The 18351-nt window shown below is 38.8% G+C and overlaps 1 protein-coding gene across 2 annotated transcripts in view; it reads left to right on the top strand.

Annotated features, from left to right (window-relative positions):
* The window catches only part of LOC140201837 (glutamine--fructose-6-phosphate aminotransferase [isomerizing] 1), a 99978-nt gene that overhangs the window by 42003 nt on the left and 39624 nt on the right, over positions 1-18351 (top strand). The window contains exons 8-12 of one of the 2 annotated variants that reach the window (XM_072266545.1): positions 3977-4056; positions 8630-8674; positions 11461-11563; positions 12419-12582; positions 15164-15259. In XM_072266545.1, the coding sequence (XP_072122646.1) occupies positions 3977-4056; positions 8630-8674; positions 11461-11563; positions 12419-12582; positions 15164-15259 (488 nt within the window). The remainder of the gene's footprint in view (positions 1-3976; positions 4057-8629; positions 8675-11460; positions 11564-12418; positions 12583-15163; positions 15260-18351) is intronic. The other variant, XM_072266546.1, reaches the window with a different exon arrangement.

Below are 18351 nucleotides of genomic sequence, written 5' to 3'. Positions count from 1 at the left end.
ACATGTGTCAGTGATTTTTTTTATTCTATAGATATAGTGTGCTACTCGCTCAGGCTTGACAAAGCAAAAAAAGGAGACATTGCCAACATTATAGGTTAGCAGTTACAATTTTTTATGAGAAAGGCACCACTGGGACATGCTGAAAATGTTATAATTTCTTTTCTGAGCAGTAGGAACTGAAATATGTTCATTATGTTAATGTCATTCAGTAACATGTTTGGGCCCTGAGGTGATGAAGGTCTGGATATTTGCATTTCAAATGATGTAGCTGGCAGCACTGCAGAAGTGAAACAATAGACATAAAGATTTGTAAGTAAATCTGACATGGATTGAGAGCACTAGGATGAAAACTAACTAAAAAGACAAAAGTTGAAGAGGCAATAAAAAAAAATTACACTTCTGAGATGACGTGTTGGGGGAAAATGTTTCCTATGCACCTTATTATTGAACTGCATTTACTTTTGACTGAGATGTTTGTGATTTGGGATTTATTTTGTCAGAAAATAGTTTGGGTTTATGCATGTCTGCAATTTTAATCTTAAATATAATTTGTCTTTTGTGTTATATTACTTGAGTCTTATTTAAATTAAATGAGACACATGCTGCACTTTGGCCAGGAGGACTACCACATCAGTTCAACATTCACTCGGTGGGGAATGCACTAGCATTAGGAAAAGGGAGGAGAATTGTCAAGGGAAAAGGCTGAGAGCAACATTTAGCTCACTAAGGCTACCAAAGAGTAAACTTGGTGCAGTTTAATGTAGAATATTAACAATAGCCATTTAATTTAAAGATTAAGTGATTTACCAACATAATTATCACAATAATAAGTGAATAATTTAGCTGTGGAAATGCAGCAGCAGTTATGGTTTGGTTTAACATGGATTAGGATTTTTTATTAGTGAAAAAGGCACTCTCTCAAGTTTTTGTTTTGGAGATTTTTTTTGTCTCTTCGAATTTATACAAGTGAATTGACTTAAATTATTATTCCAAGATTTAATGTTTGATCCACGTACTTTCAAGATTTTCCTTCATTTTCCTTCTGTTGTTTTTATTTAGCTCTTTTTTTGATATCTGAGAATAAAACTTTTTCTTGCATTCATCAACTTTAAATCTTTACTTGAGGCAGTCACAATTTTCTATGAAAGTCAATTTTCTAATTAAACCTTGACAAGCATATCTGTACTCAATTATCAAGGAAATAATAAAGGAGCCTTTGTTTGGACGAACTCTTTGCTCAGAGGCTCTCTTCAAGGTCAAAAGGTCAACAGTGAGATTCCAGTTAAAGCTATCCATTAGTAGACTACTTTTTATCTGCACTTAATTAAAAGTTAACAGAATACATCTAAATGTTGCTGGAATTATTTGAAGTCCCAAGCCAACTGTCCAGGAGGCTGGGGGATCTACTTTAGCTAATTATGTCACTTGGATTTTCTTTGTCCAGTATAAATTAAGTTCACATGGTGTTTTGCCTCAGAAGTACTGAAATAATATATGGCAGGGAATCCTAAAATACTGGAAATGCAGTGCCTTTGTATCTCTTGTTGAGCAATGATTTGCAGTGCAATTGGTGTTTTGTTTATATTGTTCATGCATTTTCATATTAATGGTGAACATCCTTTCTCTACTTGGAGCTGTACAGTGGAGAAACAAGCCTTTTGGCCCAACCTGTCCATGCCAACTGTGATGTCTGTCTACGGCAATCTCACTTCCCTACATCAGACCTGTATATCCTCAATTGCAGGGGTTCTCAACCTGGGGTCATGGACCCCTTGGGAGGGGTCCACAGCATAAAAAAGGTTGGGAACCCCTGGTCTATCCATTTCCTAAGTACCTGGCCGAATTTCTTCCAAATGTAAATGTATCTGTGTCTGCCACCTCCTGTGGTAATTTGTTCCATGTACTTACCACCCTCTACGTGGGAAAAGCTTGCCTTTTAATTTTCTGTCCTCTCACCTGAAACCTCTGCCCCCTTAGAACTAGCCTGCCCTTGGAAAAAGCTATATCTATCCTGTCCATAATTTGGTAAACATCTGAAAGGTCATTCCTCAGATTCTCTCACTCCATTAAGAACAAACATTGTTGTCTTATCTGTTCTTGTAAGTAAAACCCTCTATTTGAAGCAATATCCTGGTGGATCTCTTAACCTGGTCCGTCATGGTGCCCGACGCCGGCCCCCTAGGCCTGAGTTGACGCAGTAATAGTAGTAGTATCTCTTAACCAATGTTCCCTCTAATTTTTAGTAGCCAGTGTGCGCAAAAATATTATGTTGTGCAAATTTTTTTCCTGTGGCAAAAGTATGTGCGCACTAATGCACACATGGCACAGTTTATGTAGGTTTACAAAATAATTGACATGAAACTGCACAGAATAACAACAAAATAACATACATATTTAAGTCACTCAGTTATTTTTTCTCTTTTCTGTCTTTGGCATTTACCCATTCTTTGTAAACTCTATGTAGACTAATAGAACTTTCATCCGATTGATAGCTTTTGATTCTCATTAACATATCCAAATGACATTCACCTAAATGGTTTCTCAGCTTATTTTTGAGTTGATTCATTAGGCTAAAACCTCGCTCACAGTCCGCACTAGATGCAAAAAATGTTCCCCTAATGTCCATCAACTGACCAAGGTCACAAAACTGTTCATTTTGAAGTACAAATGCCACCATTTGAGCAAAGTTTGAAATCAGTTTGGATTTAATTTTTTCTTGCACGGAAAATTTGAAATCATTAAACTGTCTAACTGTTACAGTATTTTCAGCTAGAAAATCATGATATTTTGGACATAAGGCATTAACTTGTTCATCGCTAAGTGTGAAGTCACAATCCACAATTGCGGAGAAGTCAAAAGCTGACCATTCTCGTACCTCATCCTGTAACGCGTAATGACGGGTTCTGTTGGCTGAGCTTTTGTACACTGTCCAAATGCGATTTACTTGCCAAATGATGCTTCAAAAAGTCAAGTTTCCAAATATAATCCTACTTCTTTCCACTAGCAAATTCTCCAGCATCTTTCACATCACGACAATACAAACAGATAACTCCAGTTTCCGAATCATACATAAATATTTCTCGTAGCTGAATGTTCATGACCTCATGAGCTTTCAGTGTCGCAGTTTCTGCTATTTTGTTCAGCCATTCAACTTTAAACAAATTTGCGGTTCTTTTGTGCTTCATGCTCTTTGCTTCTTTTGAATTCGACATAGTGAATCAATTTTTTTTTAATAAAAACTTAGTAAGCTATCTACAGAATTTGAAACAGATCTTTGTAAACTTTACGATATGAACACTGTCCACCAAATATGGCTGCCAGCGTGTTGCAGCTGTACAAGCCAGAACAGGATAGGTGAGGTGACGTAAATTAGTGACGTGCATGTGATATTTGAAAAACTGACCAACTAGTTAACAGAAACAGTTAGCTAAAAGATTATTTTCAATAAGTATAATTGTTAATTACTGCATTATTTTAGGTAACTAACCTTTTGAGCGCACGTTAATTTCCTTTGTGTGCTGGTTGAAAAACGTATGTGCATGTGCGTACACGCGCATAGCTTAGAGGGAACTATGCTGTTAACACTACTTCACAGTCTGCCTGCCGCATCCTTATAATATGGTGACCATAAAAACATAGAAATCTACAGCATGTTACAGGCCCTTCGGCCCACAGTGTTATACCGACCATGCAACCTACCCTAGAAACTGCCTAGGTACCGTGCATGTTTCTTATTAGATTGTGAAGTTAGTTCTACCTGAATTGAAGATGTGTTAGTTCCTCTGTTATTCCTTATGCTAAGAGTGTCTATTGCAAAGCCGGGTAAACTTGGACCAGGCCTGCAGTTTCTCACTGCTTGAACCACTTTGGCTACTTTGTGCTGTTTATATCAGCTATGAATATTAGAACAGGCTCAAGAGTTTTTTGTTCTCAGGAATACCAAGAAAATTAATGTTAATGTGTTTCATCTCTCAAGGCGTGGGGGCCCTCTACTTATAGGTGTGCGAAGTGAGCATCGACTTTCAACCGACCACATACCTGTACTGTATCGCTCAGGTAAGAAACTTCCATCACCTTGTTCTGTGCGTGCTTTTTGTGCTGACATCCTGTAGAGCTGCAGACTGTAGGAAGTCCCTCATTTGAGATTCACGTTAATCAAAGTTTTTTTTAACTTTCTTGGTGTCTCCCTAGCTTCGGTATGTTCCGCGTAATGAACTGGATGTAAGTCAGTACCAGTTTGTACAAGATATCTCCTGGTAACTAATGGCTTCCATTTTTTTATGCAGAAGTGCTTAAATCAGTTTTGTCCATAAATTGGAAATGCATATAAGTGGCTCTATGGTTACCATACCTGCACAGCATTGTAATGAATGACATCAAAAACACACAATTGATAGGAAGGAACAGCAATTAGTAAAAGTGGGAAGACAGAGGAAACTAATTCAGACATTGTACTTTCAAATTCAGTAATATTACAGCAAGTCTGGGTCGTATGTTGAGCCTTCATTACGCAGTGTTGGCCTGTAAGCAGTTTGTTGATTTCCTTTTCAGCCCCTGTGGGTTGATAATTCATTGGCCACGGATTAACATTTTGTATTGGGTTGACAGATCATGTATCTAAGCTAGCCACTCGCTGATGACTAAACTTCAGTGGCCTTATTTTATTTAAAGATACGGGCCCTTACAGCCCTTTGAACCACGCCACCCAACAACCTCCTAACCTAATCACAGGGCAATTTACAATGACTAATTAACCTACCCAGTGCATCTTTAGACTGTTGGGGGGGTGGGGTGGGAACCAGAGCACCCAAGGAAAACCCACGCATTCCACGGGGAGGGCGTACAAACTCCTTTCAGAGCATGCTGGGATTGAACTGTGCACTTTGATGCCCCGAGCTGTAATAGTGTTGCACTAACCACTAACATTACTGTGATGCCCACTGGTATCTGGACATAAGCCAGAGGTTGCAAATAATTTATTTCAAAGATGAGGAATTTCTTTAGTCATAGGGTGGTGAATCTGTAGAATTCATTGCCACAAACATCTGTGGAGGCAACGTCATTCGATATGTTTAAAGTGGAAGTTGATAGCTTCTTGATTACTAAGGGCATTAAAGGTTATGGGGTGAAGGCAGGAAAATGGTGATGAGAGGGATAATAAATCATCAATGTTGGAATGGAGGAGCAGACTTGATGGGCCAAATGGCCAAATTCTGCTCCTATGTCTTGTGTTCTTGCAGCTTGGAAAATCAAGTACTGTAGTGGAGACAGTGACAGATAAGAAACAGAGAGATTGGATTTTTACATGCGCCTAGAAACAGTTGCAGTTATTAAAGGTGTAAAGTAAAGGAGAAACTTAAAGGTGCATGTAACAAAGGTGATACAATAATCAGGGGAGGACTTTACTCTATATCTTGACCGAGCAAACCAATTTAACAGTAATTGTAGGGAGGATGGATTTATGATTTAGATAAGAGATGATTTTGATAAGAGATGATTTTCTGTACCATTGCATTTGGATCCAACAAAGAACAGGATATTTTAGACCTGATATTGTGCAATGATAAAAATTTAATATTATGTAGTTAAGATAGTAAAAGAGTGATTATAACGTGACAGAACGTTATTTGAAGATTGGGCACTACTTAGTTCAGTAGAAACTGGGATTGTAAATTTTGACATTTAATAAAGGCATGAAGTATGAACTGGTTATAAAAAGTACATTCAAAGGTATGAAAATAAACACAGTGGCTAACATTTAAAAATTAAAATCTAGTTTAAAGCAATAAAAATATTCCTTGAGGCTTAAAATCCCAGCAGGAAATGTGGTCCAGCCATAGCTAACGAGAGAATAAATACAGAATTAGATCAAAGGCAAAAGCTTAGTGTTGCCAAAAAGAGCAGAAAGTTTGAGGATTAGAAAAATATCTGAACACTGCTAAGGAAGGTCAGGAAATTGATAAGGAAGGGGAAAGTAGAATACAGGAATAGTCTACCAAGGAAGCATAAAAACCTATACTTAAAAAGAGATTAGTAAAAGTTAATGTGAATCTCTTAATATCTGCAAGTGAAATTATATTGTGGAATAGAGAAATGACAAAGAAATTAGACAAGTACTTTGAGTCATCTTTATGGATAATGTGCAGAAATCCTTGAGAGTCTAGAGTTCAAAATTCAATGTAAATTTATTATCAAAGTATATATATGTCACATTATGCAACCCTGAGATTCATTTTTTGAGGGCATATTCAGCAAACCCATAAAGTAGTAACTATAACAGGATCAATGAAAGATCAACCAAAGTGCAGAAGACACCAAACTGTGCAAGTGCAAATATAGATAAGTAGCAATAAATGATGACAACATGAGGTAGAGTCCTTAAAGTGAGATCATTGGTTGTAGAAACATTTCAGCAATGGTGCAAGTGAGTATAGTTATCCCCTTTAATTCAAGAGCCTGGTGGTTGAGGGGCAGTAACTGTTCTTGAACCTGGTGAATGAAGAGTTGGAAAAATAAGAAAAAATGATGGAACTGAAAGGCAGGGATTTCTCAGGACCCGATAATCTGCAGCCCAGGGTTGTGAGAGGTGGATTTCGAGATGCAGAATTCACTCTGTCATTTTGCAGACTTTAGAGTAGTTCTCACAGGTTGGAAGGTAGCAAATATGAACCCACAATTTAAGAAAGGAGAAAGAAAACATAACGACAGACAATTAGCTTGATGTCTTGAAGAAACGATGAGAATTCTTAGAAAGTAGAATTGGACAGAATCAGTATGAATTAATGAAAGGGAAAATATGTTTGATTAAGGAAATTGTAACCAGTAGAATGGATAGAGGGGACTTGGTGGATATGTTGCATTTAGAAAGGTGTGCTTTTGACAGTGGCTGGCACAGTAGTGTCGTGGTTAGTGTAACACTTTACAATAACAGTGATCAGGGTTCAAATCCCACTGCTGTAAGGAATTTGCATGTTCTCCCCATGATTGTGTGGCTTTCCTCTGGGTGCTCCAGTTTCCTCCCACATTCCAAGGATTAAGTTTAGTAATTTTTGGGCATTCCTTGTAGGCGCTGGAAGCTTGGTGACATTTGAACACTGTCCTCAGCACATTCTCGAACTGTGTTGGTCATTGACGCAAACATTGCATTTCACTGTATGCTTTGATGTACATGTGACAAAGCTAATCTTTATCTTTAGTTCACAAGTTGATTGATTGTATGAAGGATCTGCCCTTTAAGGAGATATCAAACAGAGTGGACCCAAACTTACTGAAGCATACGAAATTTTTAGTGAGCTTGCCAAAATAGATTTAAGAATCATATTTCCCCTGGATGGGATAGTTAAAAGCAGGGTTAACAATTCTCAATTAAGGGGAAGGAGAAGAAATTCATTTACTGAAGATGATGGTGACTTTTAATTCTGTGTTCAAGAGGATTATGAAGGCTCAGTGACTGTTTAAATTCAAGGCAGAGATCAATAGGTTTTAGGATTTTAAAGTATGGAGAGAGTTATTGCAAGAAAGTCAAAAAAACAATTAGCCATGATCTAATTGATGGGCAGAGTGTACACGTGCAGCAGCAACCTATTCCTGCTGTTTCTTTTGTTCTTGAATGATAAGCATCAAATAGCCTGTGGACAGTTAGTGAATAAGTTCCAATGAATAACAACTCCCATGCAGAAATTTAGAAAATGTCCCTCTTCATGAATATCAAGAAGGTACAGACAACCTCAGGTAGGGGACAACAGAAATGCAAATTAGATGTTCAAATTACATACAACGTCAAAAGGCTGGGTGGTGGTGTGAATCTGCATTTGATTCTGAAGGTTATTTGGGTGGGAACTGCTTAGTGCAAATAGTTCCAAGTACATAACGGGGAAAATATTCAGGTCGCAACATTTTAGAATTTATCAAATATTTCACATAAAAATTATACTGGATGTGAAAACAACATCAACACGCTTTAAAACAAAATGTCAACTTAGAGACAACATTGTTCTGTTTGTTATTTTTAAAAAGGTTGCAAACGCAAACAAGTGAAAGCCTTCATTGTGAAATCTGCCATGGTCAGATAGATCTAGATGTAACCAAGTTGCGGGAATGGATGGATGATATGAGGCTTCTTGCTAGTTTTCAACTTCAAAAATTCTCTGCAGAAATCAAACAATCCAGGATATTTTAGGTGAAGTAAATTAGCGCTATTCTGTTGATCACTACATTTTAAAAAAACGGATTGATTAATCTGTAATGGCAAAAGGCAAATGATTGTTCAAATCTTATTTCCTCCCCTCACACAGAATCAACGTCCAGCTGCTTTGTGCTTGAGTATGGAGTTTTACAAAGCCAAATCTCTTACTAGCTCTTCTTTCAGTTCGTCCTGACGAAGGGGCTTGGCCCGAAACGTCGACTGTACCTCTTCCAAGAGATGCTGCCTGGCCTGCTGCGTTCACCAGCAACTTTTATGTGTGTTGCTTGAAATTCCAGCATCTGCAGATTTCCTCGTGTTTGAGTTTTACTTCTGTTGCCTCTGAATGCCCTGAGCCAAACAGATACTCAACTGTGAAGAATCAGATGCACTAATTGGTGGTCTTTTGCTTTTAGTATTTTACTTTTGTTGATTTTATATTTTCAGCTAATTTTAAAATGGATGACAAATCTGAAGAATCTGAAAGCAATGGTATTGAATTTTGGCTGAGTTTTTTTCATATCTTGGAATGGTGCTAAACCTGGCAATGAAGTGGAAGGGTTAATTGATAGATTGGTGATTGGTGCTGGTGCTGTTTTCCTGTACGAGTCCTTAAAAACGGGACTAAGCAGTGAATATTAAAACGGGAAAGCCTGTGGAAACACTCAGATCAAGCTACCTGGCTCTTAAGTGCTTCCAGTAGTTTCTATATTTGTATCAGATTCCTGGCAATTGATTTTTCACTTGCTGGAGATTAAATTGCTCATCATCCAGCTGGTACTGTTGCATAACATAGTTCAGCATTGGTTTTGCTGTGACTTTGAGCTTGAGAAAGTTAACAATTAGAATTTGCATATTCAGCAGTCATTCAGTAGTTGATGCCACTTTCCTGTAAGTAGAGACTACTTTTTATATTTATTCTTAGATTTATAGATTTACAATTTCTGCAGAGTTTTATATATTGACGTATGCAGAAATGTATATACTCTATGCAGAATATTTATTCAGACATTAAAAACAATGTCTCTCGCACACATTTTATCTGTGGCACTTCAGTGTAGTTTATCTCAAGGAAAGCAGCACCAATCTTTGGTAATGTACAATTAAAACTGAGGTATCAGCCTTGTCTTTGGTGGCCAAGATTTTGCATGTCATGAACACAAGAGAAACTGCAAATGTTGGAAATCCAGAGCAACACACTCAATGTGTCAAAGGAACTCAGCAGATCAGGTGGCATCTGTGGAGAAGAATAAACTGTTATGTTTTTGGCTGAGACCCTTCATAAGGTCCTGATCATCGACTGTTTATTCCCCTCCATAGATGCTACTTGACCTGCTGAGTTCCTCCAGCATTTTGTGTGTGTTGCTCAGGATTTTGCATCTCTTGTTTTTTTTCTCTCTTCTCTCTTCACACTTCTGGCATTCTTGTTAGTGATTAAAATACCTGGAGAGAATGGGGTTTGCTTTAAGTCTCATTCAGCTGTGGGATAAGTTTAGATCACCAATTTCTTTCTCCTACAGTTATGCATACCAGGGAAAATGAATACAAGCAGTAAATGGTCCACAAACAGGACTGGTTCTGAAAACATCTGTGCATCATCCCCTCTAACATTTAAGACTTTAAATATTTATAACAAAAATGCATTTTCAATACAGGTGAATATTTTAATTGATTTAGTCAATTAAAATTGTTTTTATCATCATTACAAATCTTGCAGACTACAAACTCTATAGTTATTCTTATCTGTGTCTTGTGGCGCAGCGAGCAGCAACCTTGCAGCTTCTTCAGTATTTTCTGTTTTGTTTATGAGGCCGAATTGCTAGCTGATGCTCAACCCTGCACGGATGGAAAGCGTGCAAGGAACTGGCCGGATTCACCTAGGAACACTTGCCCCAAAGTCTGGTGCTAATACCACTACACCACAGGTCAGCGCAAACTGTATGGCATAGCTAAAATCCAGATAGATGCTTCCAAATCATGACTATGTACTGAGAGAACAGAAATTAAAGAAATTTCCTTTTGGGGTGTTTTCTTGATGATTAACAGCTATTAAAAGGACAAGACACCCAAAATTTAAGCAAATTTCATATTTCAATGAAAAATGATGCCCAATGTCCTACATAGCCAATGACTGTCAAATGAAACGATTTGATATGCATACAGGTGAAATTTTCACAAATGGCAAAAGACAAAGATCAAACCAGCTATTTCTTTTGGTAGAGCGAAGCTTTTGGGCAAAGGCACATAAGGAGCTTGCTGTTCTTTCATATAATACCAACAGCTTTTCATGATTGTTGCTGTTGGACCTTTAGTGTCCATCTGAAGTGTCATGTAGGGACTCTTTGTAGTCCTAAAGAAGTCAGGTGATAAAGGGTTTATGTAAAAAAAAAAGGTGATTTCATCATCTCAGTGTACTTGCTTCTGAATTAGAAAAACAATTGGTTCATGCCTCTCTATAGACCTGAACCCAACTTGGGGTCTATACTGCAATGGAATCCTGAGATTTTACTCTAATCTGCATTTTAAAGTGGGCAAATATACTTGCCCAAAAGACTATACGTTAGATGATACAATAATCCATGAGGACTCCAGTGAAGTGCTTCTTGTTGCTTCAAGTTGTGAGGTTATCAGATTTGGCATCTTAGTTGATGGCTCACAGCAGCAGTCCTTTGTTTCTCCTATTTCTTCCGAGCATTCTCTTTTGTTTCAGAATCCCAGCATCTGCTTTGTTCATCATTTTACAAGTTCCATTGTGCTTTTTACCACCCTCCCTAATGATCACCTTCATATTTTAACTAGATATCTTCCAAGATGTTGTGTTTCCTCATCAGTTTTGGTCTCTACCCTATTGTACTCAATTCCTCCCTTGCCCTCCAGCACAATTGTTCCCTTGCTTTCCTAGCTGCAATGAAGCATCGTTGACCTGAGATGGTAACTCTCTATTGGAGCTGCTTGACCTGCTGAGTATTCCCACATTCTCTGTTTCGATTGTAGATTTCCCAGCGACTATAGTTTATTGTTTTTCAAAACCCCCAAATTTTAATTTTGGCTAAATTAGTGATTTGATCTCTTTACATAATAAATTGTGGACTTGCATTGAAATGTTACAGGGGATTGCTGCATGGTTTCTATTTTCTGTAAGGTGGCAGTCTTTGATAAGTTATTATGTGCACAAGTGTTGACTTCATGCTCTGCTGGTTCTTATTTTCTGTAAGGTAGCAGTCTTAGATAAATTATTACGTGCACAAGTTGTTGACTTCATGCTCTGCATTTTACAGCCAAAGATAAGAGCAGCTGCAGCCTACCTCGTGCAGACAGCACCACTTGCCTGTTTCCAATGGAGGAAAAAGCTGTTGAGTACTACTTTGCATCAGATGCCAGGTAAGTTCAGTTTCCTTAATTATTGGATCAATGGACATCTCGGGCTCTTATATTGTATATAGTGCAGCTGCAAGACATGATGAAGGGTCTCGGCCCAAAATATCAACTATTTCTTCTTCTTCCCCATAGATGCAACCCGGGTTGCAGAGCTCTTCCAGCATTTTGTGTGTGTTGCTCTGGATTTCCAGCATCTGCAGAGTCTCTTGTGTTTACATTTGGATCTGTTCTTTTTCCCCTTTTGGTCAATCACAATACAATAATGCTGGAGAGATCTTTTGGAGAAAGTTACAAGGATATTGTCAGGGCTTTCATTGTGAGGAAAATTTGGCAAGGCTGGAGTTGTTTTCCCTCGAACAGAAGAGGTTGAGCTTTGTTTAATCACTGTATAAAATTATGGAAGATTATATTGGATGAACAGAAAATTCCAATTTCCCTGTGCAGGGAGTCAATATTTAGAGGGTATGGATTTAAGGTAATAAGCAGGATTAGAAAGATTGTACATAGAGGGTTAAAAAATAAATATTGAGAGGAAGAGCTTTGAGCCTTTCTGTCGTCTGTAAATAAAAACATAAAAATATAAAATTATATAAAAATAAAAAAAATACCTGAATGAGCACTTGATGTGCCATAATCTGCAAGTCTATGGCTGGTCAACGTGGAGCTGGGTTGGTTTCAGTGGCTCTTTGTCAGCCTGCTTGACTGACACCAGCTGCTCTAAGTTTCTTTGATTAAAGGTTAAGTAAGAATAAAAGACTTGAACTGCCTTTCCAGGTGGAAGGAGTGACCCACCGAGATTGTAACATTCTACTAACATTTGCAGTGTTGTTCTCTTTGTATCACACTTGTGTCCAACAGTGCTGTGATTGAACATACCAACCGAGTCATCTTCCTGGAGGATGACGATGTGGCAGCTGTCGTGGATGGACATCTCTCCATTCACAGGATCAATCGCAGAGCGGGGGACCATCCAGCTCGAGCCATCCAAACCCTGCAGCTGGAGCTGCAACAAATCATGAAAGGTATGGTTGGGCAGGTTGCTAGTTGTATTCTGGAGAGGTAATTTCAAGGAATAATTCCTTGATCAAAAAACAGAGGGGATTTTATTGGTAGTTGGTTTCTTATTGTCACATGTACCAGGGTACAATAACAAAGTCCGTTTGCACACCAACCTGATAGATTATTCCAAATATGACTATATCAAGGCAGTACACAAAGAAAAACGCTAACACACTCATAGAATGCAGGAAATAGTGCTACAGTTACAGAGAAAGTGTAATGTGGACAATAAGATGCAAGGGCCGTGACAAGGTAGATGGAGACATCTCACTGGCCTCTTTATCTTATCTTGTACTTAACCGTATGAAAATTGTATTTGGAGGTGATTGGAAACAGACAGGAATTAGACATTTGGACAAGATCAGAAAAAGCTGCAGAGGGTTGTAGACTCAGCCAGCTGCATTATGGGCACTAGCTTCCCCACCATTGAAGACATCTTCAAAAGGCGATCCCTCAGGAAGATGGCTTCATCCTTAAGGACCTTCACCATCCAGGACATACCCTCTCCTCATTACTAACATCAGGGAGAAGATACAGGAGCCTGAGGTCATGCACTCAATGTTTTAGGAACAGCATCTCCCCCTCTGCTGTTTTTTTATTTTTATATATATATAATATGTGTGTGTATGTATATATGTATATGTGTGTGTGTGTGTGTGTGTGTGTGTGTGTATATATATATATATATATATATATATATATATATATATATATATATATATATATGTATGTATATATATGTATATGTGTGTGTGTGTGTGTGTGTATATATATATAACCCCTTTGCGTTAGAATATTCCGTTTTCCCTAACATGTCTATCGACTCCACTCTAATTGTTCTACCACCCATCAACACGAGTGGTAATGTGCAGTAACCAGTTAATCTGTAATTAACACTTCTTTGAGAAGTGGAAGAAAGTCGGGCTACCCGGGGGAAATCCATGGAGTCAGAGGACACAAGTACAAATACAGCATAATTTATTTCTGAAGAATGTTCACTTTTCCAGATGACTCATTTAGAAGCAGAATTCTGTAAAAATTGATGACCTACCTACTCAGTGGAAAATACAGGGGATGGAGAAAACAGTCAAAGAAACATTCCAATGTTTATCAGGAGTAACTAACTTAAAAGAAACTAAATTTGGGCAAACAAAGCATTTTGAGATCCTGTGGTAGTTTGCTATATGTGAGGAAAATCTATTTGCATGCGCATAAGTAACTCCCTCACCGAGACTCATACAGCAGCTTGGCTCGTTAGCTAGCTCTGCTAGCAGTCTGGTGACTCAGCAGTGAGAAGGCCATCTTTTATAAGCGATATACGTCTACGGTAGGAATGACTTGGGGCTCAACCAAACAGGAACATTGGGATGTTCTGATTATAGGAACCTGAATCTGAGCAACTGCTGTGTAAATATTGCCCATACACAGTTATCGGTAGCCCAGAAATGACAGTTTGTACACCAGCGTAAAATTATAAAGTATATTTACTAAATTTCAACCAGTCAACAGAGAAAGAAAAAGACACATAAAAGAGCCTATTACAGTTAAACTAGTCCAATGTGCACATAAATGTTGGAGCTCGTTTCTGTAGCAGTCAGGTGTTTTGCTTTACTCATGCGCTGAACCCACATTCTGCATGAAGGACACCAGCCACAGCTCAAACTTCCCTTGAAGACCCATCTCGAATGAACTGGCTCTCTCAGGAGTATTGACACTTCCTCCTTGGAGCCATTCATCTGCACAAAACACTTCTTACAACGGAGTCTCTCCTTCCAATTGCATTCTGTGGCATCTTCCCTTGTGCCTGCTCAGCAGCTCTCACCCAAAAGACTCCATCCTTCAGAAATCTGATCCCGCCCAGCTTTCCCGAATCATCATCTGGGCAGAAAATTGCAATTGGCTGACACAACATTCCTAAGTTGCACAACATAGCTCCTTATTTTTAGCCGAAGCCAAAACACTCTTACCAGCAGGATGCATTGCTAAAATAAAATACCTCACAGCCTAGCAATAGAAATCTTAACCAGGGCATCATACATACATTTAGGAACAGGTTCCGGAACAATTATTATTTTTCAACTATTGGGCACCTGAACCTGTGTGGATAACCTCACTTACCTCAGCACTCAGCTGATTCCACCGCATATGGATTCATTTTTAAGGATTCTATAACTCATGTTTTCAGTATTATTTAATTTTTTGTATTTGCAGTTTGTTGTCTTTTGCACATTGTTTGCTTGTCAGTCAATATGTGTAGTCTTTCACTGATTCCATTATATTTCTTGTGTTCTACTGTAAATGCCAGCAAGTAAATGATATGCTGATGTGTACTTTGATAATTTTTCTTTGAACTTTGAAGTAATCAGTATTTAGTTAAGAATTTTCAATTCTTCCAATGTGAAAACAGTCATTCTCCTTTGATACCATCTACATTGGTGTTGACATCCCAGAACTGTTGACCTGGAAGTGTGTCATCCAACCCTCTGTGCATAGTGATATCATGTCATAATTTATGTTTCCCCTTCTCTCTGATTTTCCTTTTAGGCAATTTCAGCTCATTTATGCAGAAGGAAATCTTTGAGCAGCCCGAGTCTGTGCTGAACACAATGAGGGGAAGAGTCAACTTTGATGAGTATACAGGTAACAAGTGAAAATCAGTTATTTTGCATTGTTCACTTTCCCCACTTGATGCACTGCCCATAGGGAGCTAAGACCTGGAGTCTTGTGGTAGTTCTCAACTCATAACAGGTCCACAGTTTTTGTAGCAATACAAACGCAAGAAAGTAAGCAGGCTTCTTGATGTATCTTGAATCAGAGGACCTGCAAGAACCAATTATACTGGTGTGATTCATCATTGAAATTAAGTATTGCTAAATAATATTCTTGTACAAATTTCTTTGCTATATTAATTTGTGTTTTTGTTCAACTTGAGGCTTCTTTTTATTCTTCCTGCCTTTTTAAAAAGATGAATTGTTAAGTTTTGGAATGCTAGTGAGATGGGAGTAGAGGCTTTGGTAGTGCATTCTTCCTTGAACAGGAAATGTTTAAGATTCTGAATGGTGAACTTTTTTTTTATCAAGGATCATTTGGCAACTCTATATTTTCTATTAGCCTTGCTGGGTACGGAAGGTACCTAATTTTTAAACATGGTAGCTTTTGTTCTGTAATTTATACATCTATTTGTATTGTACATTGGAATAGCACCATGTCAAGAAAAAGCCTTGTGAGTCTCTGAAGCCCAAGGAATCTCTTGACGCTTTGGAATCAGAGTGTACTTTAAAGCAACATGCACAATTTGCTGGAGGATCTCAGCAGGTCAGGCAGCATTTATGGAAATGAATAAACAGTTGACGTTTTGGGCCAATTTAACCCTGGGCTTAAACTGCTTTTTGAACTGTGAAATGCTTAAGCATGACACTAAAGGTGTAACACAAAATGCACTTTTTTTGATATCGCAGTTTCTGGTGATCCTTATTTGAAAGTGCAGTATTTAACTTAAAATTTTTTGATGCATACCAATGTGATTTTGTGCCCTCAAAACAGATTTGGGTGTAGATTTTGTATATTGAAATTAAAATCATATCTGAATGCAGCAGAGCTGCAAGTATAGTGATTGGTATTTGTCAAGACCTGTTAAGAGGTGCATTGGCTTTCTTGTGAAAATACTGTTGTGCAACTAACAAAGATGAATGTCTTGCATGCCTACAAGCTGCTGGAAAGGTGTGCATTGGGGCTGTGAATAAGGCAGAATGTTCTATATATAATTGTTACACTGTTATTCTTCACAAGGTACTAACAATGCAGTAATCATAGAAATAAAAGACGGTCCAAGGTAGTTTATGTATTTAGAAAGATTATAGTGTCTACCCATTAAAGCTTAAAGTTTCTCCTATAGTACCAGGTCTCCATCTGGAGTCTGAAAAAAATATCAGCAAACAATTGGTTCCTTGTGACTGATCCACAATTAAATGATGGTTATTTGTGACAGAGTTCAATATCCAAGCTGCCTTTGGCCCATGTTCCATAAAAACAGTAAGGAAAATATTACTTATTGGCACGCTTGTAACAACCAGTGATTGTTGAAGGGATGAGTCTGTGACACGCAGCAAATTGGATTAATTGCACAGCTCAAGCAACCCAGTTCAATTCCGAACTCTGGTGTCATTTTTGGGGAGTTTACACATTCCCCCTGTGCTCTGGTTTCCTCTTACATCCCAGAGGTATACTGCTAAATTGATTGTTGACTGCAAATTTTCCCAGTGCAGATGGGTTACAAAGGAATGAAAGGGAATTGATGGGTAAGTGAGCAGGATTAGGTTACAAGGAGTGAAAAAAGTGGTGTAGGGCTGATAGGATTACTCTGCTGGGAACTAGCATAGATCATTTTGCACATCATAGTCCTGAAGGACCGCTAGATCGCAGGAGTTCCCAACATGGGGTCCACAGACTCCTCAGTTAATGGCATGGGTTCATGTTTTTTTTTTAGAAAAGTCTGGGAACCCCTGGCATAGAGGGAGAGAAAGTTTAAAAGAAGCGAGTGGGAGCATTCAGCACATCTTGTGTGCCACAGTTCATGAGGAGACACTGGATTGCTTAGAGGGCGAGAGAGTTTAAAGGAAGCCGGTGGGTGCGATTAGCACATTTTGTGTGCCACCGTACCCGTGGAGACATTGGATTGTGCATAATTAGGCACTTAGCAAGGACCAATAATTTAAAAAAAAGTTAGGTTAGGTGGAGTGGCCATTTTGTGAGTGGGCCAGTGTTGGAGAGGGGAGTTGAGTCTTTCACTCATTGAGGCTTCAGTGAACCGAGGTGTAGGCTGTAGGAAGGTTTTTTCTCATTATTTATTTTTCTTCCTTTCTTATTGCACATTTAGAGCAGTGGGGATGCCAGACAGGCTAGTGAAATGCTCCTTTTTGCGGGACATGGGAAGGCAGGGAGACCTCTAGTGTCCCTGACGACTACACTTGCAAGAAGTGCATCCAGCTGCAGCTTCTAACAGACTGTGTTGAGTTGGAGCTGGAACTGGATGAACTCTGGATCATTCAGGAGGCTGAGGGGTTGATGGACAGAACATACAGGAAGGTAGTTACACCTAAGCTGCAGGACACAGGGAACTTGTTGGTTAGGGGAACACAGAGGAGGTTTTAGGGACGAGAATGAGATTCCCGAATGGTTTGTTGCCTCCTGGGTGCCAGGGTCAGGGACATCTTGGATCAAGTCCACAACTTTCCTAAGAGTGATGGTGAGAAACCAGAGGTTGAAGTCCACATCACCTCCAGTGACATGGTGGGATGGATGATGAGGTCCTACAAAGTGAATTCAGTGTGTTAGGTGCTAAGTTAAAGGACAGGACCTTCGGAGTTGTGATCTCAGGATAGCTAGCGAGTCCAGTAATAGGAAAATCATACGGGTTTAACATGTGGCTAAGGAGTTGATGCAGGAGGGAAGGGCTTTAGATTTTTGGATCATTGGTCTCTCTTCCAGGGAAGTTGGGACCTGTACAGAAGGGATGATTTCCTCCTGAACTGAAGAGGAATTAATATCTTAGTAGGAAGGGGGTACTAGTGTTATATGGGGCAGGGGGAGGATAGGGGTCGTGTTTAAACTGGAGTTGCATGAAGATGGGAACCAAAGTGCCAGAATAGATAGTGGTGTGGTTGTAGAGAAGGATGCTATTAAGCCTACATTCAAAGTCGAGAATCTAAAAGGTCAAGCATGGTGGGACTGAT

Source organism: Mobula birostris, chromosome 8 (genome assembly GCF_030028105.1).
Source record: "Mobula birostris isolate sMobBir1 chromosome 8, sMobBir1.hap1, whole genome shotgun sequence".
In the NCBI taxonomy this organism is placed as follows: domain Eukaryota; kingdom Metazoa; phylum Chordata; class Chondrichthyes; order Myliobatiformes; family Myliobatidae; genus Mobula; species Mobula birostris.
Note: the sequence above shows the minus strand (reverse complement) of the source record. Positions and strands in the feature narration are given on the sequence as shown.